Below are 26238 nucleotides of genomic sequence, written 5' to 3' on the forward strand. Positions count from 1 at the left end.
AATAATATTAACGAATCTCTTAAAACAGTATCAGTTTTCTTAAAGTCTTCTTGGTGAAGAAGAATTACCTTAATGGGTTAAATTTCTATAAAAAAAAAAGAAAAAAAATCAAATAGTCTTCTTGAATTGGAACTGTTTCTGGGGTAAACTAATAGAGTAAACAGAAAATTGGCAAAGATAGCTCTAGGCCGAAACGATGTTTCCCAAGACCTCCGAATAGGTTCAAATATATTTCTATTTTTTTCTGGGATTTTCATCCTATTGGATGATTCATCCCTAAAGCGCGAAACATATTTCTAGAAGTTTAAAAAAAATTGAACAATAAATTTACTATAAGATGAGCATGTTACAGTTGGTTCCTTTCTTCGGTAAAAAAAAACGTTACCACCCTTCTCAAGTATAGTGGCTCCAGAGAATAATAGCTTATTTTGATTGCCCACCCATATCCACCTTAAACCGTTAGATCCGCAATGATACATTAATTAGCTTCATTTTTAAGCACATAATATTTTTTACAATGACTTCAAATAACTTTTTTTGCCTTTCGAATCACCGGAATGTATAGTGGCTCCAGAGAGTAATAATACAAACTCGAAGAAAACTTCCTCTAAAGAGTGAGATTTTTTTCTCCTTCCAACAACTGTTCATTTTTATCTTATTCGTTTCAAATGCTTCCAGGATAGAACGAAAAGTGTTGCTACTGGTGTGCCGTAGATTAAGAAACAATTCAACTCAGTGCGTGCACAAAGAACATGATGTTTGCAAATGGGAATGAATCACAACAGGAGGGAGACGTTTGCAGTAAAATGGGTACAAATCGGACCGACGAAAACAAAAGCAAAATGTAAGGAAAGTAACAAACGATGGCTGAAGGGATGGAAAAACAGGAAGTTACACAAACACACGTTTTGGGATGATGGATTGAACTGGAAGGGTGGGGTCAAACTAAACTAAACCGATTTAAACATTATGGAAATCAAACTTGCTTCGATAATTTTACACATCACACATCGGTTATACTTCGTTTTCTCTTGATGGTGCAAGATTTTTGTCTGATCATCGTGAGAGTGCTTGTGAGTTTTACGTTTTTTTCCGAGTCCAGTTTTTTTGAGCTGTTATCCGATTCACGTCACGCTGTTCGGTTCCAATTTTTGTATATACACTTTATACATAGTGCTGATTTTTTATTTTTTTGGAATAATTTTGCGCGTTTTGATAACTTACGAATAGTAGGTATTAGACTGTTGTTAGATTTTCAATTCGGGACGGTGTGTTACTGTTCTAGGGGGGAGTGATGCATCATTCAGTGCATTTTTGTTTTGATTTTGACATTGTTCAGTCGGTCAATCCTTTCTGGGACACTGCACTATTTCCAGTGGTGGACACTCATTCGTTTAAGGTTGTTTCAGAGACAAGCTTTGCTGTTATCTTTGCATTGATCTTTTGATTCATTATCGAAACTCAAAACAGGGGAAGCGAGTTTTTGTTTCAAATAAACTTCATCAAAACGGAAGATAACATATCCGAGACACAGTCGATGCCTGACACGAAATTATGCAAATTAAAAGATGATGATTTGATGCAGCGATGAATGGATGATATCAACATAAAATTTAAACAGTTAAATCGCGATCATAACGAAAACCCAAGAAAGCTAAACAATTTGTATAGGTTATTTTGTTATCCGAGAATGAACAAACTACTAGAACGAAAGAGAGCCTAAACGAGATACTAAATGAAGAAACAAAAAAAGATCCAATGAAACGGTAGTAGTAGAAGTAGTAGTACTCGTATTATGATCAACAATAACGAGATGATTGTAAGAAGCAAACATTACCACCTAAGGAACAGCGAAGACTTACCTCCGGTGATGGTGAGCGTTGCGAATTCGTACTCGGCTACCGTAAAGCCGGCGTTATTGTGGGCCGTCACCCGGAGGTTGTACCAGGTTGCAGGTTCTAGGTCCAGCACAACGAAGTTGCCTCCCGGCTTGACGTTGTTCGAGATTTGATTCCAATCGACTTGGTCTCTGCGAAGTTAAGTTGAATTAGCATCGTTTTTTTTTATTAAGATTTTATAAACACAGAAAGGAACATTTTTTCATCTAAGGTACACCGGAGTAAGTGTGGACGCGGGGTAAGTGTGGACGATGGCTATAAAAACAATACTGTGCACTATTTTTTCAAACTTTTGATGCAGAATGTTCAATTTACTTGTAATCTATCCAATAACTGTGAAAAAGATACGATTCAGCCAATAACGGTTGTTTACAGCGACTTTTTCGGAATTTTCTATTTTCAACTACGATGTCGAGTTGATGTGCATCTTTTTCAATTGCAAATTTCTCCTAAACTAGCTGGCTCTCGATGAAAAACTCTACATTGAAACAATCCTTACATTCGAAACAACCAGTTAGGAAAAGAAACAGCGGTTAAAAATTAAGAAAAAAGAGTTTATTTACAAAAAACTAAAATTTTGTCTCCAACCCCTACCTGGCTGGGGTAAGTGTGGACGGCTTTAAAAAGACTTGATGTTTACACATTTTTTCAATTTTCTGTCCTTCATCCTTTATGAGTTGTATTATTTAGCTATATTAAGCATTCGGATCATGAAAATTTGAGTAAAGTACTTATTTGTTCTGTGTTTTTGATGAAATCGGATCTCGTGTGTTGTAACATAAATTACACACTATAATTATAGTATCATGAACTTTTTTCAAAATTTTGGACGATTCGAGCAATAAAGTAACGTATTCAACCAAGAAAACACAAATTTTTTGAAAATTTCCTGAGAAATCAAAGGGAAAATCTACCGTCCACACTTACCCCATAAAGCGGGGTAAGTGAAGACACCAGCCGTCCATAACGATTTGCGTGATAACTTTTTTTGCTTTGCTTCTATCGAGCTCATCTCTTCAGCTTTTGTAAAAAACATGTTCTGCATCACATTGAACGTCAATTTATCAAAATTGCTCCACTGCTGATTTTTTTATGATTTTTTAAAGTTGAACTATACGAAAACCCGTCCACACTTACCCCGGTGTACCTTATGTATTTTAATCTGAATATATAATCTGAACCACAATCTGTAACCTAAGTACGATCTAAAATCTGAATATGAAATCTGAATCCGAAATCTGAATATGAAATCTTAATCTGAAATCTGAAAACTTAATCGGAAATGTAAATCTAAATGTTCAAATCTTCTGAAATCTTAATCTAAAATCTGAAGGATTAATCGGAAATGTAAATCTAAATGTGAAATCTTCTGAAATCTTCATCAGAAATCTGAATCTGAAATCTGAATCTGAAAAGTGAATCTGAAATCTGAATCTGAAATCTGAATCTGAAATCTGAATCTGAAATCTGAATCTGAAATCTGAATCTGAAATCTGAATCTGAAATCTGAATCTGAAATCTGAATCTGAAATCTGAATCTGAAATCTGAATCTGAAATCTGAATCTGAAATCTGAATCTGAAATCTGAATCTGAAATCTGAATCTGAAATCTAAATCTAAAATCTGAATCTGAAATCTGAATCTGAAATCTGAATCTGAAATCTGAATCTGAAATCTGAATCTGAAATCTGAATCTGAAATCTGAATCTGAAATCTGAATCTGAAATCTGAATCTGAAATCTGAATCTGAAATCTGAATCTGAAATCTGAATCTGAAATCTGAATCTGAAATCTGAATCTGAAATCTGAATCTGAAATCTGAATCTGAAATCTGAATCTGAAATCTGAATCTGAAATCTGAATCTGAAATCTGAATCTGAAATCTGAATCTGAAATCTGAATCTGAACTCTGAATCTGAAATCTGAATCTGAAATCTGAATCTGAAATCTGAATCTGAAATCTGAATCTGAAATCTGAAATCTGAATCTGAAATCTGAATCTGAAATCTGAATCTGAAATCAGAATCTGAAATCTGAATCTGAAATCTGAATTTGAAATCTGAATCTGAAATCTGAATCTGAAATCTGAATCTGAAATCTGAATCTGAAATCTGAATCTGAAATCTGAATCTGAAATCTGAATCTGAAATCTGAATCTGAAATCTGAATCTGAAATCTGAATCTGAAATCTGAATCTGAAATCTGAATCTGAAATCTGAATCTGAAATCTGAATCTGAAATCTGAATCTGAAATCTGAATCTGAAATCTGAATCTGAAATCTGAATCTGAAATCTGAATCTGAAATCTGAATCTGAAATCTGAATCTGAAATCTGAATCTGAAATCTGAATCTGAAATCTGAATCTGAAATCTGAATCTGAAATCTGAATCTGAAATCTGAATCTGAAATCTGAATCTGAAATCTGAATCTGAAATCTGAATCTGAAATCTGAATCTGAAATCTGAATCTGAAATCTGAATCTGAAATCTGAATCTGAAATCTGAAATCTGAATCTGAAATCTGAATCTGAAATCTGAATCTGAAATCTGAATCTGAAATCTGAATCTGAAATCTGAATCTGAAATCTGAATCTGAAATCTGAATCTGAAATCTGAATCTGAAATCTGAATCTGAAATCTGAATCTGAAATCTGAATCTGAAATCTGAATCTGAAATCTGAATCTGAAATCTGAATCTGAAATCTGAATCTGAAATCTGAATCTGAAATCTGAATCTGAAATCTGAATCTGAAATCTGAATCTGAAATCTGAATCTGAAATCTGAATCTGAAATCTGAATCTGAAATCTGAATCTGAAATCTGAATCTGAAATCTGAATCTGAAATCTGAATCTGAAATCTGAATCTGAAATCTGAATCTGAAATCTGAATCTGAAATCTGAATCTGAAATCTGAATCTGAAATCTGAATCTGAAATCTGAATCTGAAATCTGAATCTGAAATCTGAATCTGAAATCTGAATCTGAAATCTGAATCTGAAATCTGAATCTGAAATCTGAATCTGAAATCTGAATCTGAAATCTGAATCTGAAATCTGAATCTGAAATCTGAATCTGAAATCTGAATCTGAAATCTGAATCTGAAATCTGAATCTGAAATCTGAATCTGAAATCTGAATCTGAAATCTGAATCTGAAATCTGAATCTGAAATCTGAATCTGAAATCTGAATCTGAAATCTGAATCTGAAATCTGAATCTGAAATCTGAATCTGAAATCTGAATCTGAAATCTGAATCTGAAATCTGAATCTGAAATCTGAATCTGAAATCTGAATCTGAAATCTGAATCTGAAATCTGAATCTGAAATCTGAATCTGAAATCTGAATCTGAAATCTGAATCTGAAATCTGAATCTGAAATCTGAATCTGAAATCTGAATCTGAAATCTGAATCTGAAATCTGAATCTGAAATCTGAATCTGAAATCTGAATCTGAAATCTGAATCTGAAATCTGAATCTGAAATCTGAATCTGAAATCTGAATCTGAAATCTGAATCTGAAATCTGAATCTGAAATCTGAATCTGAAATCTGAATCTGAAATCTGAATCTGAAATCTAAATCTGAATCTGAATCTGAATCTGAAATCTGAAATCTGAAATCTGAATCTGAAAATCTGAAAATTGAAATCTGTATTTGAAATCTGAAAACTGAAATCCTCAATGTGAAACTTGAATTTGCATTGGAAATCTGAATCGGGAATCAACACCAGTCTTTTCTTCTAATCTTCTTCTATCCATCTATAATTTTGAATCATGAAATGCTCACGCTGTTAGAACATAATATTCAACAATAAGGAACAAAAAAACCGGGTGATAATCTTAATTTATAGAATAGGACATCAGAAACTAAAATTATAACTTTCTTCTAACGCAAAATATTTGAATGCTAGTTTTAATAAACTCTGACCAAGGAAAGGGACTGAAAGTACTCACTTCTTCTTGTGTTCTACGACGAAGTGAGACATCCGGCAGCCACCGTCCTTCCAGGCCGGCAGGTGCAACGTAATGGAGTTGGAAGACACCTCGATGAAGCGGGATTTTTCCGGCAGCAGTGGTTTCGATCCCTTGGTGCGAGTGTTCAGAATATCCGATGGTTCACCGGCTCCGATGGAGTTGTAAGCAGTGGCGTACACCTGATAACGTAGCCCGCAGAATAGGTTTTCGATGGTGTACTTGGGTGCTTCCAGGGCCACATCGATGGTTTCCCAGTCGCCGAATTCCGGTTTGTAGTGCAGGGTGTAGCCTTGCATCGGGGCGCTGTCCGATTCGTGGGGCTTCAGTTTGACTGCTAGTGAATCGGTGGTAGTGGCAGTGAGCGTAAGTTGAGGTGATTGCGGTGGTGCTAGAATGATCAATCGGTGGGTGATGGAATCTTTAGCGATCGAGTTTTCGGCGGTGCAAGTATAGTCTCCGGCATCTTGGCGAATGACGTCTTTGATGAACAGGGATCCTTCCGGTAGTTGACGAATGCGCTCGTTGGGAACGAATTCCTGCCCCTTGATCTTCCAGGTTATATCTGGAGTTGGGGAGCCAACGGCTAGACAGGGCAGTTTGGCATCTTCTTTAAAGGTAGCAGTGAACGTGTCGTCGAAAGAAGCGATCTTGGCTGGAACTTTGTCGCTTGGCATAGCGGAAACCGTTTTGGATTGTTGTCCTTCGCCGATATTTGTACTGGCAGTGACCCAGAACTCGTATTGCTGATTCTTTTCTAAGCCGGAGGCTTCGTAGCTCGTTTGGTAGGAAGGTACCTTGTGGTTTTTGGGTTCCTGTTCGCCGCTCTTGATGTACACGGTGTATTGCAGAATAACTCCGTTGGGTTGCGAAGGTGGCTGCCAAGATACCAGAATAGATCCTTCTGACATTACGAGAGCTTTCATTGCGGTTGGTGATTCCGGAACGTCTTGTTCAGTTTGACAGTGGATTGGAGCACTTCGAACGCCATCACCGCCTGAGGTAGTAGCCAGAACTTGCATGGTGTAGTTGGTGTATTTCTTCAGTCCATGTAAAACAGTATCGCTGGAGGCCGTCTTTTTGTAGTCCTTATTCTTATCATCATTCCACAGATCACTTGGAGCATAGACGACTTTGTATCCTTTGATAACGCCATTGGCCGATTCCAGAGGAGGGCTCACCCAGGACACCCGGATAGTTTGCGAGGTAAGAGTAGTACACATCGTGTCGCTTGGGGGCTGATCAGGGGTTCCTTCGGCAGTGTATTGTTTTTCTTCTTCGCTCATTGGACCTGCTCCAACCTTATTGAATGCCTGAATCACGATCGTGTACTGTGTGTATGTTTTAAGGTTGTTGATCTCTAAACTATGTTCCTTTCCTTCTCCACCTTCCAGAGAGTAGTTGACCGTTTCGTAGATATACGACGAGTTGTGGGACGTCTGCTTGAATCCTACGTAGTATCCCAAAATATCACCATTCCATTCGGCACGTGGTGGAGCCTTCCAGCTCACTCGGAGGGTAGTCTGATTGATCGGTTCAATTTTGATAGCCTGTGGTTTGCCCGTTGGAGCTTCTTCAGCCGTGATGATCGTTACCACTTCTGACGAATCCGATACACCGATCTCATTCTCAGCAACGATTCGGATGTTATAGGTGGTAGCCGGACTCAGTTTCTGAACCTGAGCTTCATTGGTATGTCCCGGAACGATCACTCGATCGACATCGTTATCCCAGGTACCTCGGGATCGCTTGAATTCAATGATGTATCGCTTCAATGGTGAATTTCCGTCATAGGGTTTAGCCCAACTGAGTTGAACCGTACGGCCAGATTTGTCCAAAACCTTCAGCGCATATGGCATTTCCGGAGCTTCCTGAATGATCATATTGATACTAGCATCATCACTTCCAAACGCGTTGGTAGCCATACAGGTGAAAAGAGCTGAGTCGCTTCGTTCCGTTCGTTTGATCGAAAGACTTGACATGACACCATCTGGTCGAATTTCCTCTCTTAAAAGATAAATCAAATGTTATATTCACACATTGAAACATTCAAATAACCAAACAAACCTAATAGTATATCGGTTGTCCGATTTCGGGTCCAGGCGGATGTTGTTCATGTTCCACAAAATGCCGATCGGTTTCTCGCCCTTGGCTTCACACTGGAGCACCGTCGGTTCGCCGCGTCGTGCCGTCTGATTTCGCAGTTTTTCGGTAAACTCCGGCGGGGCTTGAACGCTGATCAGGATAACCGCACTCAACCCGGATCCGATACCATTGATCGCTTCGCACAGATAGTAACCTTCGTTCGATTTCTGAATATTGTTGATAAACAGCGATCCCTCCTCGACTCGGATGCTAGAATCGTTAGAACGAAGATCTTTGTACTCTCCGGGGGTGTCACCTTTAAAAATTTGAAAAAAATATTAAAGTTTCCGCTCCACTTTCAGAAATCGGAATAACTCACCGATAGCCTTCTTCCAGCTGACCTGAGGCTTCGGGAACCCGTCGGCTTTGCATTCGACCTTAGCATTGGAGCCCTGGGCAAAAGCCTTGTCTGTCGGTTCCAGAATCCACCTTGGTGGAACTGTTTACAATAAATTTGTGTAATTTTTATTTTTTGGGAGACAAATGAGAAAAATGTTAGTCCATTTCTTCGTTGTTTCGGGCCTTCCATATTGCGGAAAGCAGTGTGGTGTTACCTCTCTTTTCGAATGGTTATGCTCAAACAACACTTGATGCTAAGTGATTTGATTTTTCTAAATCGAAAAAATTATCAAAATTTTTGAAAATTGAGTTGAATAAAATCTTGTCAGTTTAAACGCTTCAACACCTCATAAACTTCCAAACGAAAAGCCGAAATAAGTTAAGATTTCCAATTCTATTGCACACTTGGTGACAACTTCTCCCCTTGTTAGAATTACCTTGTCAGGTGATTAAGTTCTAATCTTTTCTTTTCACCCTAACTGTTTTTTCTATACATTCATCTCTCCCTTACGATATGTATGTTTCCTCTATATATTTTTTGCATTTCATTTACTATCTCTATCGTCTTTCTCTTTCTTTTTTTTTCTCCATGCACGCCTCAACCTTCCTTATCTTTTCAACTTTTTCTTTTTCTTTATCGCTTTCATCTCATCTAACACCTTCTCGCTTCTAATTCCACATTCATTTGTTTCTTTGTTTACCTCCTCTCGTCATTATCTTCTTATATTTTTTTTTCTTTGTCTCTCTTTGTTTTTTTTTATATCTATCTTTTATATCGCTATATCTCAGTTTTTTTTATATCTTTTCAATTTTAGTCTTTTTTATCGTCCTCTATTCTCATTGTTTTTTACTTTTACTTTTCTATATATTTCACGAATTTTTTTTTCCTTTTATTATTTTTATTATTTTAATGTAAATCTTCTTAGTTTTTCTTTTCTGTTACGCTTTTTCTATCTGTTTTTTACTATTCTCGTTTTCATAACTTTCCCATTTTAATATTTCTCTTTTTTATCCTATCATGTTTATCTCTCTTTTTTCAATCTCTAACAGTTTTTTTTTGTTCATCTCCTTGCGAGGGATAGAAGAGGGAGAGAGAAATAAAAAAGAGGCAGAGATATAAAAGAGGAAAGAGTTAAAATAGATCGAGATGAATTATTTAGACTCTTTCCACTTTTATATCCCTGCCTCTTTTCTATTTATCTCTGTCTCTTCTATCCCTCTATTCTATGTCTTTTTCTTTTTATATCTCTCTATGAGAAGATGAACCCTCTCATTTAACCTTTTTGCATATCTCTTTTTTATCTGTCTTTTTTCCAATCGTCAAATCTCTCTCTTACTTTTATCTCTCTCTTTTATCTCTCTCTTTTATCTCTCTCTTTTATCTCTATCTTTAATCTTCCTCTTCAATCTTTTGTTTATCTCTCTCTTTTATCTCTCTATCTTTTATCTCTCTCTCTCTCTTTTTTATCTCTCTCCTTTATCTTTCCCCTTTTTTATCTCTGCCTCTTTTATCTCTCTCTTTTATTTCTCCCGTTTATCTTTCTCTTTTATCTCTCTTTTTATATCTCTCTTTCATTTCTCTTTGTTCTCGCTATTTTGGCTCTCTCTTTTATCTCTATATTTATATCTCTCTCTTTTATCTCTCTGCTTAAGCTTTTAACTCTCTCTTCAATCTTTCTTTTTAATCTCTCCTTTTAATCTCTCTCTCTTTTATCCCTCTCTTTTGTTTCTCTCTCATTATCTTTTATCTCTCTTTTTTATCCCTCTCTTCTATCTCTTTCTTTTATCTCTTTTTTTATGTCTCTCTTTTATCTCTATTTTATTTCCCCTTTGATTTTTTTAATTTTTCTCTTATCTCTTTCTTTTGTCTCTCTCTTTTATCTCTTTCTTTTATTTTTCTCTTTTATTTCGCTCTTTAATCGCTTTCTTTTATCTCTCTCTTTTATATCTCTCTTTCATCTCTCTCCTTATCTCTCTTTTATCTCTCTCTTTTATCTCTCTTTTTAATCTTTCTCTTCAGTCTCTCTCTTTTATTTCTCTATCTTTTATCTCTTTTTTTTTATCTCTCTCTCTTTTCTCGCCCTCTATTTTATCACTCTCTCTTTCATCTTCCCCTCTTTTATCTCTGCCTCTTTTATCACTCTCCTTTATTCCTCCCGTTTATCTATCTCTTTTATCTCTCTTTTTATATCTCTCTTTTATTTCTCTTTGTTCTCGCTGTTTTGGCTCTCTCTTTTATCTCTCTATTTTTATCTCTCTCTTTTATCCCTCTTCTTAAGCTCTCTCTCTTTAATCCCTCTTTTTAATCTCTATCTTTAATCTCTCTCTTTAATCTCTCTCTTTGATCTTTCTCTTTAATCTTTCTCTTTAATCTCTCTCTTCAATCTTTCTCTTTAATCTCTCCTTTCAATCTCTCTCTCTTTAATCTATCTCTTTTATCCCTCTCTTTTCTTTCTCTTCCTCTCTTTTATCCCTCTTTTTTATCTTTTTTTTATCATTTCATCATCATTATCTCTTTCTTTTATCTCTCTTTTATTTCCCCTTTAAATTTGTTTAATTTCCCTCTTATCTCTCTCTTTTATCTTTCTCTTTTATCTTTCTCTTTAATCGCTTTCTTTTATCTCTCTCTTTTGTATCTCTCTTTCATCTCTCTCGTTTATCTCTCTCTTTTATCTCTCTCTTTGATTTCTCTCTTTTATGTCTCTGTTTCATCTCTCTCTTTTAACTCCATGTCCTTCATCTTGCTCTCTTTATTCTTTTTCATTTTTCTTTCTCTCTTCTCAATTATCTCTCTTTTTTATCTCTCTCTCTTTTATCTCTCTCTCTTTTATCTCTCTCTCTCTCTTTTATCTCTCTCTCTCTTTCAGCTCTCCCTTTTATCTCTCCATTTTATCTCTCCATTTTATCTTCTTTTTTATCTTTCTCTTTCATTTCTCTGTATCTTAAAATCTCACTATCTATCTTAAAATCTCACTCTTTATCTGACAATCTCACTCTATATCTTAAAATCCCTCTCTCTAATATATAACCCTTTCTTGCGTTTCTCTATATCTTTTATCTATTTTTTAATCCAATTTTGTGTTTTTTATCCCTCTCTTTTCTTTCTCTTCCTCTCTTTTATCCCTCTTTTTATCTTTTTTTTTTATCATTTTATCATCATTATCTCTTTCTTTTATCTCCCTTTTATTTCCCCTTTAAATTTGTTTAATTTCCCTCTTATCTCTCTCTCTCTTTTATCTTTCTCTTTTATCTTTCTCTTTAATCGCTTTCTTTTATCTCTCTCTTTTGTATCTCTCTTTCATCTCTCTCGTTTATCTCTCTCTTTTATCTCTCTCTTTGATTTCTCTCTTTTATGTCTCTCTTTCATCTCTCTCTTTTAACTCCATGTCCTTTATTTTGCTCTCTTTATTCTTTTTCATTTTTCTTTCTCTCTTCTATCTCTCTCTATTTTATCTTTCTCTTTTATCTCTCTCTTTTATCTCTCTCTTTCATCTCTCTCTATTATCTCTCTCTTTTATCTCTCTCTTTTATCTCTCTCTCTTTTATCTCTCTCTCTCTTTTATCTCTCTCTCTCTCTCTCTCTCTTTTATCTCTCTCTCTTTTATCTCTCTCTCTTTTATCTCTCTCTCTCTTTTATCTCTCTCTCTCTTTTATCTCTCTCTCTCTTTTATCTCTCTCTCTCTTTTATCTCTCTCTCTTTTATCTCTCTCTCTCTTTTATCTCTCTCTCTCTTGCAGCTCTCTCTTTCAGCTCTCTCTTTTATCTCTCTCTATTATCTCTCTCTTTTATCTCTCTCTCTTTTATCTCTCTCTCTTTTATCTCTCTCTTTTTTATCTCTCTCTCTTTTATCTCTCTCTCTTTTATCTCTCTCTCTTTTATCTCTCTCTTTTATCTCTCTCTCTCTTTCAGCTCTCTCTTTTATCTCTCTTTCAGCTCTCTCTTTTATCTCTCTTTTATCTCTCCATTTTATCTCTCCATTTTATCTTCTTTTTTATCTTTCTCTTTCATTTCTCTCTATCTTAAAATCTCACTCTTTATCTGACAATCTCACTCTTTATCTGACAATCTCACTCTATATCTTAAAATCCCTCTCTCTCAAATATAACCCTTTCTTGCGTTTCTCTATATCTTTTATCTATTTTTTAATCCAATTTTGTGTCGCTGTCTTAATCTCTCTTTTGATCCTTCTTTTCAATCTATCTTTCAAATATTTTGGATCTCGACTTTATTCTTCTTTGAAATTATTTTCTTTTATCCCTCTTTTTCTCCATGTGTTCCTCATTTTCATCCCTCTATCTTTTTATTTCTCTCTTGTTTTTATATCTCTCTCTATTTTTAGCTCACTCTTTCTATTTTTCTCTCCTTATATCTACATCTCATTCTGTATTATTCTCTTTTATCACATATTCTTATTTATCTCTTACTTATTAAATAAAAAAACAAGATTTGTTTCTCAATCTGTTTAGCCTCACACACATGGTTATTTCGATTTTTTCTTACACTCCTGTATCTATCTATTATCTCTCGATCATGCTTGTCTCTTTTTATATGTTTCGTCTTTATTATCACCATCCCCCTTCTCTTTTTTCTTCTGCATCTTTTCTCATACGTTTTTTGTATACCATTATACACCTTTCATTTATATCTTTTTTTTTTTGCCCTTTTAAAGTCCAACTTTGTCTAACTATCTTCAATATATCTCACTATTTTTTTTAACCTATCAGCATTTCCATTTGTCTGTACCCCTGTTGTTTTATCCGTCTCTTTACTTTAATATTTTCTCTCTACTTAAACTTCCCAAAATAAACTGCTGAATGATGTCAATTTTTTAACTAGATATTCTAGTAAAATTTGAATAAAGTATTTACTATCTATTAATTAGTCAGGAAAAATAAGTTAGACGTTTTGGCTTGAACTTTGTTTAGAAATATTGTGATAATTTAAAAAAAGAATACAGAAAAAATATCAAAAAATTTCTTATAGTGACTCAGTAAGGTGAAATTAAAAAACTATTTGTAAATCTTTATTCCTCAATTAATAATGTTTGCTTAAGCAAAATCCATTAAATTATTCAAATATCTGTGAATGCTTTTGATTGCATGCACCGACTTTGGCTTAAGATCAATACTTTCCCGTATCGATTAGCCAAAAAGCTAATCCAAAACATACTAAAGAATCGAGTATCTATCCATGTAACTTATTAAACTAAAAATATTGGACAAAATTCATAACAAGATTCAGTTTACACATCTGTATAAATAAAAAAAAAATTCTCATTTTATTGACACTTTAAATAAATTTATTATACTTTTTAATGCAGAATATTCTTTTATTCAATCAAATTGGGGGTTTTGAAATTCATGCAAAAGGAAAGAAAGCGTATCATTCCATGTTTAGGTAATATTCATAGTATTACAATAGACGTATAAGATAAGCTTTTTACTTAGGTTTTTGGACATCCTTATTTTAATCTCTTACTTAAGAGTATCCCAGACTCAGAATCAAATACGCAGGTTAAAAATCATATTATAATTTCAAACATATCAAGTTTATGTTCCATAATCTTCAAAATTTCTCGTTTAAGTTCACAAAAATCAACGATTTAGCCAAAAATCTTGGCTCCCCATAAATATTTACAAATCAGAGCATTGACCTTCGTCTAAAAATAGAGGTAACACCATTTGCGTTCCACACATTCATGCATACGTAAGGCCCATTAGCTAGCAACGGTTAGCGTTTAATAAAAAAAAGGTGGTGGGGACAACATAAAAATTGTGAGGAAATGGGTTAGTGAGGATGTGTCTCATTCTGCATGCACTAATCATGAAAATCTGTTTTGGAGTAAACATGGTTTTGTCATTTTATTCCAAAGCTCAGACTTTTTCATTTATCTACAAACTTAAAAATTGTGTATGTGGAATAGGAGAGTTGGGAGTAGGGAGAGCCCCGTTTAGCGACCTAAGCTCCAAGACATTTTCCGGCAGAAATTAGGTGCTTTCATTTTAGGGTTCGGGAAACATTTGGGATCGGGTCAGGAGAAGTTCGAAAGCACCTTTAAAACCGAGCAGAATTATTTGACTCGACGTTGAGGGAATGAGGAGTTGTTTCTAAACTTTTTTTCAGACACTGGAGGAACACTTAATTTTCATTTAAAAAAAACGCACCCTTCACAATCAACTGGCTGGTGTGCTGGGCTGTTCCGGCCGGGTTCCGAGCTACACAGGTGTAATTTCCGGTATCCGATATGGTTACCAGACGAATCGAGAGGAACGAAGACAGCTCATCCAGCCGTTTGGCCACGGAACTGTCCAGCTTTTGGCCATCCTTCAGCCAGAAGATGTCCATCGGAGAATCGCCCGATGTGACAGTACACATGGTTTTGGCCGAACTTCCACTGTTGAACCCGACCGCATTGAACGAAAACGGTTCAATTTGGGGTAGCTCTGTAAATGGAAGGTTGTTTTTCAATTTGGGGTAGCTCTGTAAATGGAAGGTTGTTTTTCGTTTTTGGTTTTTTTTTTTAAATTTTTTTAGAGCTATTAAACACCGGTATCTGAAAATTTACTTCAGATATGAAGTTGTTTCTGACATTTCTCACTTGTTGGGCACTGCTGTGTAAAGATGAGCAGGGAAAAATAACCTGAAAACGTTTAGTACAAAAACGGGCAGCAGGCTGACAAACAGGGTGGCTTTTTTAGGTTATTTTTTCCCAAACTTGAAATGTGAAGAAACACCTAAATTACATAAAAACTTTAGTCTAGAAATAATTTTAACCCTCACACGTTTGATTCGGGTACACATCGGTGTTTATTGGTTTTCTACATACACCCACAGATTGGATCTTAGGCTAGAAATGGCATTCTCAGTTGGTGTCATGGTTGGCATAAGGACGTGCATTAGAGTGGCCCAAATACGTATGAGAATATTAAAACTTCTAAAATGTTATGCGCTGCAGGCTAAACTAAGTAAGTTCCCATGAAAAATTGGGGCCAGATCAGACCACGAGTTTGAAGTTTGTGAAGAGTTTTGAGACATTTTTTTCGGGAGGAACACGAAAAACCTGTTTTTCATCGATAATTTTAGTTTTTCCGGTCGATATCTTTAGAATCTGGTTTTTCTTAAAGCTTTAATTCTGGCAAATATTTCATCCGAAGACGGTCGTTTGCCACTGCTTCCTATAATCAGTTTGCGGGTTAATCCTTATGCCAACCATGACGCTAATCGAGGGTATTTTTTTGCTGGAGAAAGATTCGATCTGTGGGTGTACATTTTTGCTGAAAGCAAAACCTTTTTTTATTTTCGATTTGCTGATTACATCAGCACAATGGATCTTTATAATATTTTGTTTAGTTAAAAAAAATAAACGAGCAATCAAATTTAGGACTTCTATAAAAAAGAAATTGTCATTTTTTATAATTTTTGTGATAATTTTTAAGTTCTGATTAAACTTTTTGTTACTCAAATGTCCAAGAATGCCAACTATCGGCTAATTATTTTTTTGGAGTTAATACCAGATCTCGGCTCTTAATGCATTTTTAATTTGGTTTTCAATTAGTTAAGGGAGGAATGTAGAAAAGGAGGCTAGGTTTTTTCCGGAACCGGATGTTTTTGTTCCGGCAACGATTGTATTGCTTTTTAAGAGCCTTGGAAGAGGGGGCAACATCCAGTCAAAAATAACATTGGAAGTCTCCGGAATTCTCCACCATAAACAAAAACATTCTTATAATGACAATTAAGAATACAATTCGGTGATAACGATTCTTCTAGCCCAGGATAGAGCAACAGGCGGCCCGCGAGACCATTTTGTGAGGCCCGCGAAGCTTTTTTAAAAATTTTATGCCTTAACTTTTTTCTACAATGGATTGTGAGGAAAATTTATATGACTTATGTTCTGTTCAAAGCATAAATGCAATATTGTAGTATTATTGGCATAACGTAATATTGGAATTTTTTTTATTCAGCATACATTTTTCCTAATTATTTAACTCCTTCAAGCAAAAATAAAGTTTTAGGATAAAAAAATATGCTCAACAAAAATTTTTCGATCCAAGTCGGCAAAAAGGTTTGTGAAAAAGATTTAAACCAAAATCTTGTAAAATATTTTTCATTTCTGAATATTGATGAGAATTACACAAGTTAAATAATAATGCCTGGGTGAACAAGTTTAGGTTTTTATCAACATGAATCAGCCGGCATTAAAGTTGCCGGCTTATGAGTTCTTGATAATAACAATAGATATCTGAAATTCTGCGATTCAACCCAAAAGGTCTTTGACGATTATCTGTGATGCATTTTTTCCTAAAATTCAAATAAAATTTATAATAAACGATAAATTGAGTTATTCCACTTATAATTCGCATTCCACATAACCAAAGTCATAATATAAGGAGTGTATTCGAAAAGAAATGCAACATTTTGTTTTGTAAAAAACTTTTGAAAGCGTTTATGGAAAATTTCGGTGAAATAACGTAGTTTTTTTAAATAACGTCTAATAGAAAAACTCCTAACCAAAAATTTTGGCCAGAATCGTTAAAAATCGAGAAAAGTCCCAGTAGAAAACCCTAAAACATAAAAAGCACAATCCGAAACTTTCGATTGAAAAAGTGGTACAAAAAGTCATGTTTTCTGTCAAATTCGTTAAATTTACTAATAAATAGGTCTGACTTCATGTCTATAAGATGAAAAAGCTGCCCGCCGTTAAAATAAACAAAATACGGTGGTCAAATCGTGCGCAAAATATTTGGAACGCAAGCGGGGAGATATTTTGAAAAATTTCGGAACGGGTTGTAAAACGAACTTTTTAGCGGGCATCTGGCAGATTTATCGCCAGAAATTATTCTTTGACAAGAAGTAAAATTTGATTTCTAGTACTTGAGATGGCTGACGATCTATGGAAGCTGCAAATCAGTTAGTGTTAGCTAACTCTTGACACAGTTAACGACTAAATATACTAAGAAACTGCCTACAAAGGCGATCGTTTTACTTCAACAGCACTTCCGTAAGTCCCACAGAAATGATAATCTCTCTATTGATTTCTATAATTTTGAGTAATTTTGAAGATCGAGTGGTGCCCAAAACTTAAAGTCTATGCACATCTTCTTTGGACGATATCAGGGTGGCCAGCGGATGTCCATAACAAATTCCCGGGTTTTTTCCCGGTTTTTCCTGATTAAGATTTTAATATTTTTTTCCGGTTTCAACGTACCCAGATAAATACTTTGAAATTTGTCTATACGGTAGAAATGACATTTTGCAAATTCTTAAGGTGAAAGTGAATTAAACGAATTTAAATTTCAATATTTTATTCTAAATTCAATTGCTACAAAGGTTTACAAAATTTACCCTTTCTGGAGTTTCAAGAATTTAAGAGCTGATTTTTATTTGAGGCGCTAATTCCAAGCAATCAGAATTTTTTATCAGCTCAAGAGTTGATTGAGATTCTATTGACCTTTGGACCTTTGGATTAATTCGGTGATACTTTTTCGGCAAACAGTCTATAAATAGCAAAAACGATCTTTTTAATCATATAAACATAACATCACGAGGTAGTTCCACTGAAATTTAGATGGATTTCCATACACGCTTTCAAAAGTTATTAACAAAACAAAGTGATGCATTTTATTCGAGCACAATAATGACCAAATAAGATTAAAAATTATAAAAATCTGTAAAAATAATTTTAGTATCGAGAATGTAGTTTTGAAAATAGTTGCTTAAAAATAGATGAAATTGAACATATTTCTGTGGTTTCGACAACCTTGTTCAACATCTCAATGCAATGATCCAAAACAGAACTTCAAATTAAAAACTTCCAACGCTAAGAAGACGGTGATTTATTTAAATATATATTTTTTACACATTTAGTTATCACTGTGGTAAGCTCCAGAAGATTTTTAAATGGAAGTGATGACGAATAGAACCATCGATTTTAACAAGAAAGTTGTAAGAACAAATGTTTGCCAAGAAGTAAAATTAAAAAAATATGAGAATTTAAAAATGATAAAGATTTTGTCATGTGATGTACCTATTTAATACCAGGTATTGAAAGAGTCGTGTTGAATTTCTGCACGCAGCGAAAAAGTTTTTTAGGACGAAGAAATTTTCCTTTGTTTGGTCCCCAATCAAAGGAAAATTTCTTTGATTCTGGCATAAATAAAAATTTCTTTGTTTCTAATCCGTTTTCCTTTACTTCAAATTTTTTTTCATTTTTGACATTATATTATTATGACATTATATTCGTTCTCGTCAAAAACTTGAAGTTATAAAAATGAGGTGAAGCTCTGCTAATTATTAAAAAAAATATATTATGTGCGGCCCGCCGACAAGATTTCAAATTAAAATTGGCCCGTTGTACAATGGGGAAAAAGGTGTATGAACCGCGAAGAAATTAAATGTCTTCCCTCTTACACGAAACAAATCTTAAAAAAAACTTTCCTACGGTGGAAATGTCCGGAGAATCGATTGGACGTAATTTCAGAAGCCGCAAAAGCTTACGGTCGGAGATATAGTGCCTTTTTAACCCATAGTTCCCCAATTTTTTTGTAAACAATACAGAAAAAAAACTTATTAAGGCTTAAACATTTTGAACGAAAATTATTCCTTTCCTTGAGTGATTTTTTTTCCGAGGAATCGAAAGAAGGCTGTTTGAGCCACCGCACACTTCGAAAAATGGTGTAAGGGCTGATTTTACCCTCTATTCCCCTATTTTTTTTTAATTAATTATGAAAAAACTAAGTTCGGCCTTTAAAATTTTAAACTAAATCAGACTATTCTAGTTTAATTTTTATCCGAAAAATCGTATGACAGCTGTTTGAGCCATCGCACGCTTCGGAAAATGGAGTAATGGCTGTTTTTACCCTAATTATTTGAAAAATGTTCGGAAATTGAAGGTTGAACAGCCACAACTCCAGTTTCCAATGCATGCGGAGGCTAAAATAGGCTTCGTTGGGTTCCTCGGAAAAAAATCACACAAGGTACGTTCCATTTGCTCCAATAAATTCAAGATCGAACATGCTTTTTTTCTGAAATAATTGAAAAATTTAGGAGAATTGAGGGTAAAACAACCATAACTCCATTTTACAAAGCGTGCGGTGACTCAAATAGGCTTCAATCGATTGCTCGGAAAAAAATAACATTACATAAGTCTCATTTGGTTTAAAATTTGCAAGTCCAAACATGTTTTTTATTAACTATTTGAAAAATGTAGGTGAATTGAGAGTAAAACAGCCACAACTCCAGTTTCTTATGCAAGCGGTGGTTCAAACAGGTTTCGTTAGATTTCTCGAAAAAAATCACAACAGAAACGTTCCATTTCGTCCAAAATTTTCAAGTCCGCACATGCTTTTTTCGTTACTATTCGAAAAATGTTGGGAAATTGAGGAGAAAACAGCCATAACTTCAGTTTCCAATGCGTACGGTGGCCAAATGTATAAAAAAGAATGCCTTAAAATGCACCCGCTTCACTTTCGAGCATAGTTCACACGAAGTTGATGCTCTGTTTTGGATGGATCTGGCATCGTTCCATTACGAGAGAATGGTAAAAAGCCTGTATATTTTTTTGGTCCGGAGGAACAAAATCTTCCAAACTTCTAAAAACTACATTCAAAATTAAAATTTCAGCTTAGTTCAAAGGGCAGGCTCCAAAAAATTGGGCAAAGGCTTCTAAATTGCTCAGAATTTGGAAAAAGGTGACTCACAGTGAATTAAAAAGATGACACCAACGTGTCGCCAAATTTTTCTCTATTTTTTTTTGTTAAGGACCTTTTTGTCATTCGGTCCCATCTTCTTTGTTATTCTTAATAGAAAAAAGAAGCTATCGCTGGTTTTGTTGAAAATTTCATTGAATTATATCCACACTATCAAAATTTATTCACAGAAGGAAGGGTTGCATTATTTTCGAGTACAGTCCTTAAATGCCTGCCTTTGAAAGACCCACCCTGTTACTACATAATACGCAGTTACAGCCACGTATTGTAAATTTATTTCCTATAAAATACTAAACCACCGTCTTAGCCGATTCATGGCTTCATAAACTGAATGTGGACAAACATTAAAGTATCGCTATGGGATTCGGAGCAGTGTACTTAAAATCACCATCTAAAGTTTTCTCACTCTCTAAAGCAATAAAATTTGGGAACGGGACATTAGGATACTCAAACACAAAATCTTCAAATCAACTTCAGCTACCATTGACGATAAGCTCATCGCTAACTTCCACCACCCCGGCAGCATTCGACGCCCGGCAGCTATAGTTGCCGGCATGGTTCCAATTGATTCCCTCGATGCTCAGCGCCTTAGCCCGTTTACCAAAGTCGGTGGTAATCAGCCCGGTCAGACTATCGATGGCACTGATCGCATTCCCATTCAGCAGCCACTCGATCCGGATCGGCACGTCCCCGGAAATGACGCTGCACTGTATCGAAGCCGAATCCCCGAAGTTCATCGGATCGCCACCGAAGCTGAACGGCAGAATCTTGGGAGGAACTGTTGATGGGATGAGGAGTTAAAATTGTGGGGTTATTGGGACTGTTTGAATGGAAGACAGTTTAAAAGGTCGCGGAATCGTAAACATTTTAACAAACCGTTCACGATCAATTCGGTCGTGTGGTACGCCGAGCTAGCCCGATTGGTTGCCTTACAGGTGTAGTTGCCAGCGTATCGGGCATCTACACCGTCGATGGCGAGGGCTTTGGTTCGTTTGCCGAAGTCGGCAATGTTGACGTTATCGGCAAAGTTCGTCTTTCCAATCGGAATTCCGTTGAACAACCATTCGATCATTATCGGTGTATCACCGGAGATAACGCTACACTGAACGGACGCCGAATCACCGTAGTTAAGGGCTTCCTCGCCGAACATAAAGGGAGCTATTTTAGGAGGGACTAGAAAACATCAAGGAATGGTTAGGAGCTAACAAGGAGTAGGAATTGAAATTTTAAATATGAAAAAAGCTTCTGTAACATGGTCGAACCATTAACGAAAAGTTCCGCGGTGAAAGCCGTGGTCTCAGCCGGATTCGTAGCCCGGCAAGTATAATTGCCCACGTGTCGTTCGTTGACCCCATCGATGGACAGAGCCTTGGCTTTTTTGCCAAAGTTCGCCTGGTTGATGTTGTAAAATGGGTCCAGATCGTCGATCAATACCTCGTTCAGATACCACTCAATTTGAACGGGAAAATCTCCGGAGGTAATGCTGCAGTAAATCAATGCCGAATCGCCATAGTTTAAGGGTTCTTCTCCGAATGAAAAGGGAGCAATTTTCGGTGGCACTGAACAAACAAAAAACATAATACAGGGTCGTTGAGAGGTACTGTTCCCAGTTATCTTCACGCTAAATTTACATTTCTAGAGTAACATTTTCCGGCCACAGAGTAATGACACTAAAGTGAATCTTTGTTCGGTTGTCATCATGTCGAAAAGCAAGGAACACTTGATTTATTTAAAGGCTCCGCTGAAGGTTCTTTAGGTCGAATACGTCATAGTACTGTGACATTGATTGACCTAGTTTCCGGACTTTTTCCTATTCTAAAGGTTTCAAGAGGACTGGATTTATAAGGGTAAAACGTATGTCATGAACATGAAAACACTACAAAATTTACCATTAACGATAAGTTCCGTGGTATACTCTACCGAGCTTGCCGTATTCGTCGCCCGGCAGCTGTAATTTCCAGCGTATCGCTCATCAACACCATCGATGGACAGCGCTTTGGTGCGTTTCCCAAAATCAGCTATGTTTAACCTATCCAAATCGACGCGGTTAATCAGCGGATTATTGTTAAAGTACCACTCGATCATCACCGGAAGATCTCCGGATATGATGTTGCACGTTACCGATGCCGACTCGCCGTAGTTCATGGGCTCATCGCCGAACGAAAAGGGAGAAATCTTCGGGGGAACTGTTGTTTCACGGAAAAGGGAAAATGGAAGGAAATAATTTCATGTAAAACGCTTGGCTCACCATTCACTATCAATTCAGCGCTAAACAGAACCGATCCTGCCCGATTTGAGGCCTTGCAGGAATAGTTGCCGGCGTACTGTTCGTTGACCCCGTCTATTGCTAAAGCTTTGGTGCGTTTTCCTACACTAGCAACCGTAATGCGGTCCAACGTTTCCACCTCCGTAACTAGCTGATTGTTAAAGTACCACTCGATAAGGATCGGAAAATCTCCGGATACGATACTGCAATGAACCGAAGCCGACTCGCCGTAGTTCATTGGGTCCTCACCGAACGAAAATGGAGTGATCTTGGGAGGAACTTAGGGTAGAGGAAGGTGAAAAGAACAATAAGTAGTGTTATCAAACCGTTGACGAGCAGCTCGGCAGAGAACGAAACCGATCCCGCTTGATTCGTTGCTTCGCAGGTGTAATTCCCTGCATGTCTTCCCTGTACCGCATCGATGCTGAGCACTTTCAAACGTTTTCCGATGTTTGTCACGGTAATTGTTGGATCCAAAATGAGCAGATCGTTGATGTACCAGCGTATTTGGAGCGGAAAATCCCCGGCAGGAACGTTGCACTGAACCGAGGCAGACTCGCCCGAGTTCATCGACTCTTCCCCGAAGCTGAATGGGAGTATTTTTGGAGGAACTGTTGGGATCTTGGTTAGGTGGAGGTAAAACGCGGTAGGATAAGATTAAATCTATTTTCAAAGAGGTATACCGTTGATGTTCAGTTCTGCACTGAACTGAACAACATCTGCCTTATTGGAGGCTTCGCATGAATAGTTGCCGGCGTGTTGTCCCGTAACCGAATCAATAGTTAACGCTTTCGATCGTTTCCCGATGTTGGTAATGGAAACGGACGAATCGTCGATGTCTTTGCCATTGAAGTACCAACGAATTCCGATCGGTAGATCTCCCGAAGGTACACTACACTGGATGGACACCGAATCGCCAAAGTTCATGGGCTCTTCTCCAAAGCTAAAGGGGAAGATTTTCGGAGGAACTGGGACGATACAAAATTCTTCGTTTAAAATTGTATAACTGAAGTCACACCTATTTTGAAATTCCATCCCTCAAATACGTATGTAGATTAGTGTTTCAGACTAGGAGTTTGAACGCATCGATGCTAAGCACGTTTTAATATTTTCGTGAAGATAATAGTTGATGTATCGGCGTATTTGAAGCGGAAAAACCCACAGCTTAAATGTGGCACTGCTTCAAGGCAGACTCGCACGAGTTCATCGATTCTTTACCGAAGTCAAATGGAAGTATTTTTGGGGGAACTGTAGGGATGTTGGTAAGGTGCTAGGATAAGGTTAAATCTATCTTAAAAGAGGTATACCGTTGATGTTCAACTCGGCACTGAATTGAACAACGTCTGCCTTGTTAGAGGCTTCGCATGAATAGTTTCCGGCATGTCGTCCCGTAACCGAGTCTATTGTTAACACTTTGGAGCGCTTGCCGATGTTGGTGATGGAAACGGACGAATCGTCGATGTCCTTGCCGTTGAAGTACCATCGAATTCCGATCGGTAGATCTCCCGATGGTACGTTACATTGGATGGAAACCGAATCGCCAAAGTTCATGGGCTCATCCCCGAAGCTAAAGGGGAATATTTTCGGAGGAACTGCGCCAATACAAAAATTCTTTGTTTTAAAACCTTATTATAAACATTGAAAAATTATTTCTCAGCCCCAACCCTCTATATGAAGATTGGTGTTCGAAGACAAGGAGTTTGGGGAATCACAAATGTGCATGCAAAACAGGAACGTGCAATTGTAGTCACAGTGTGTTGTCCTAATACCATTGACAAAAAGTTCTGCAGATTGGTTCCGGAGACCGGCAATGTTTTTCGCGATACAGGTATAAACTCCCGAATGATCGGCCGTTACCGAGGGTATGTTCAGCGAGCTGGATCTTTTTCCGATGGAGGTTATTTCAATGTTTGAACTTATCCGCAGAGGTTTACCGTTGAACTGCCACGTAATCTCTATCGGAAGATCCCCCTTGGATACGTGACAAGTAACCATAACACTCTCTTCCGAGTCTACCTCCTCCTCGAAGTGGAACGGGTTTATCACTGGAAGGGCTAAATGTTCCCAAAATTTCATTAGCATTGTTGTAATTATTACTCTTAAACATTTTTAACCTAGAACGAATTAGCTTTTAAATTCTTCAACGTTGTTTCGGACAAACTCTATCAACAAACGGGAAGGATGAGGGTTCGTAGGGCGTAGGATAATGATTATAAGCTTCAAATAATTCAAACTCATCAAACGATACCATTGATTATCAGTTCCGAGGATTGTATCGTTTCACCGGCCTTATTCCGAGCGCGACACTCGTAGACCCCCCGATGCCGATAGTCTATCGGGTCCAAACTGAGAGAACTCAGACGCTCCGACATTCGAGCAATCACAACGCCATTTTCGTTGGTCGGCAACAGTTTCCCATCGAAGTACCAACGGATTTCCAGCGGAGCGTCACCCTTGAAGACCATACAGTTTACCGCGGTACTTTCGCCCGAGTTCAGGGTGTCTTCTCCGAACGTGAACGGGGTAATTGCTGGCGGCACTGCATCGAAAGGACGTGGGAGAATCGGTTTAGTACGATTGTTTAAGAATAGACTGTTACACTGTTTCAGTACACCTAACACGGCATTTCAGGTTTCAACTTTGCAGACACAGAATTCGGCTTTAAAACCCCTAAATTATTTAAAAATTACAGACGACGACTCTCCCCTTAAACAACTCTGTAGATTTTGAACGGATGGATGGATGAAGGAAGGGACAAAACGTTAGAAAACTCTAGACCCGTACCCATAACCTTAAGCTCGGCATCGTACCGAGCTTCCCCGGCATTGTTGGTGGCAAAGCAGCTGTAGTTGCCGGCATGCCTCGAATGTACCGATTCGATGGACAAGATGCTAATACGCTGCCCTCCGCTAGTGATCAGTACCCCATCCCCGGTAAGCAAATGGTGCCCGTCGAAGAGCCACTTAATCTGAATCGGCAGATCACCCTTGGTGACCACACAGCTAACCGTAGTCGCACTGTAGATATCAAACGGCTCCTCGCCGAACTCGAACGGCAGGACAATGGGAGGGACTGGGAAAGAGGATAAATGATTTTAAAAATAGCTTGAATACCCATCACTTTTAGTTCCGAAGAATGCTCAGCCTGTCCGGCTTTGTTTCTGGCGATGCACGAGTAGTTTCCCGCGTGCCTTGGTTGTACGGATTCGATCGAAAGAATACTTATCCGCTGACCACTAGGAGTGATCAGGATCCCATCCCCGGTTCGCAAACGATGCATGTTGAACAACCAAATGATTTCGATGGGAGCGTCTCCTTTTGTTACAGCACAGGAGATCGTAGTCGTACTGTAGATATCAAAGGGATCATCTCCGAACTCGAACGGCATGATGATGGGAAGGACTGGAGTTTGTGTGTATTTTTGGAGGGAAATAAAGAAATAAATGTACAGCTGTAAATGTGTCTAACCCATGACTTTAAGTTCCGACGAGTGTTGAGCCTGTCCGGCAGGGTTTTTAGCTATGCATGTGTAATTTCCGGCGTGTCTCGGTTGAACAGATTCGATAAATAACATACTTAGTCGCTGGTTAGTATTGGTTATAAGAATACCATCACTGGTACGTAGTCGATGATCGTTGAATAACCAAATAAGTTCGATTGGTGAGTCCCCTTTAGTTACCGCACATGAAACCGTAGTAGAAGAGTAGATATCGAAGGGTTCCTCCCCGAATTCGAACGGTAGAATGATAGGAATAACTAGGTTGGTGGATCATCGGGAGAACGAAAAATCAAAAACCAAAAAATTCTAGATTAGCTTACCAATAACTTTAAGTTCGGAACTGTGAGACACTTGACCGGCTCTGTTTCGAGCGACACACGTATAATTTCCAGCGTGGCGAGATTGTACCGACTCTAT

At 37.1% G+C, this 26238-nt stretch overlaps 1 protein-coding gene across 50 annotated transcripts in view; it reads right to left on the minus strand.

Annotated features, from left to right (window-relative positions):
- The window catches only part of LOC129745126 (cell adhesion molecule Dscam2), a 212790-nt gene that overhangs the window by 59136 nt on the left and 127416 nt on the right, over positions 1-26238 (minus strand). For 19 of the 50 annotated variants that reach the window (XM_055738008.1, XM_055737989.1, XM_055737987.1 and 16 more), the window contains exons 11-14: positions 8333-8452; positions 7936-8269; positions 5851-7875; positions 1863-2029 (exon numbers count right to left, since the gene is read on the minus strand). In XM_055738008.1, the coding sequence (XP_055593983.1) occupies positions 1863-2029; positions 5851-7875; positions 7936-8269; positions 8333-8452 (2646 nt within the window). Of the gene's footprint in view, positions 1-1862; positions 2030-5850; positions 7876-7935; positions 8270-8332; positions 8453-20538; positions 20836-20933; positions 21231-21319; positions 21617-21946; positions 22244-22649; positions 22935-23006; positions 23292-23630; positions 23916-24092; positions 24378-25107; positions 25396-26238 lie in introns of all 50 variants that reach the window. The other 31 variants (XM_055738028.1, XM_055738027.1, XM_055738017.1 and 28 more) reach the window with 10 other exon arrangements.

The sequence above is a fragment of the Uranotaenia lowii genome, chromosome 2 (genome assembly GCF_029784155.1).
Source record: "Uranotaenia lowii strain MFRU-FL chromosome 2, ASM2978415v1, whole genome shotgun sequence".
NCBI classification, from domain to species: Eukaryota; Metazoa; Arthropoda; class Insecta; order Diptera; family Culicidae; genus Uranotaenia; species Uranotaenia lowii.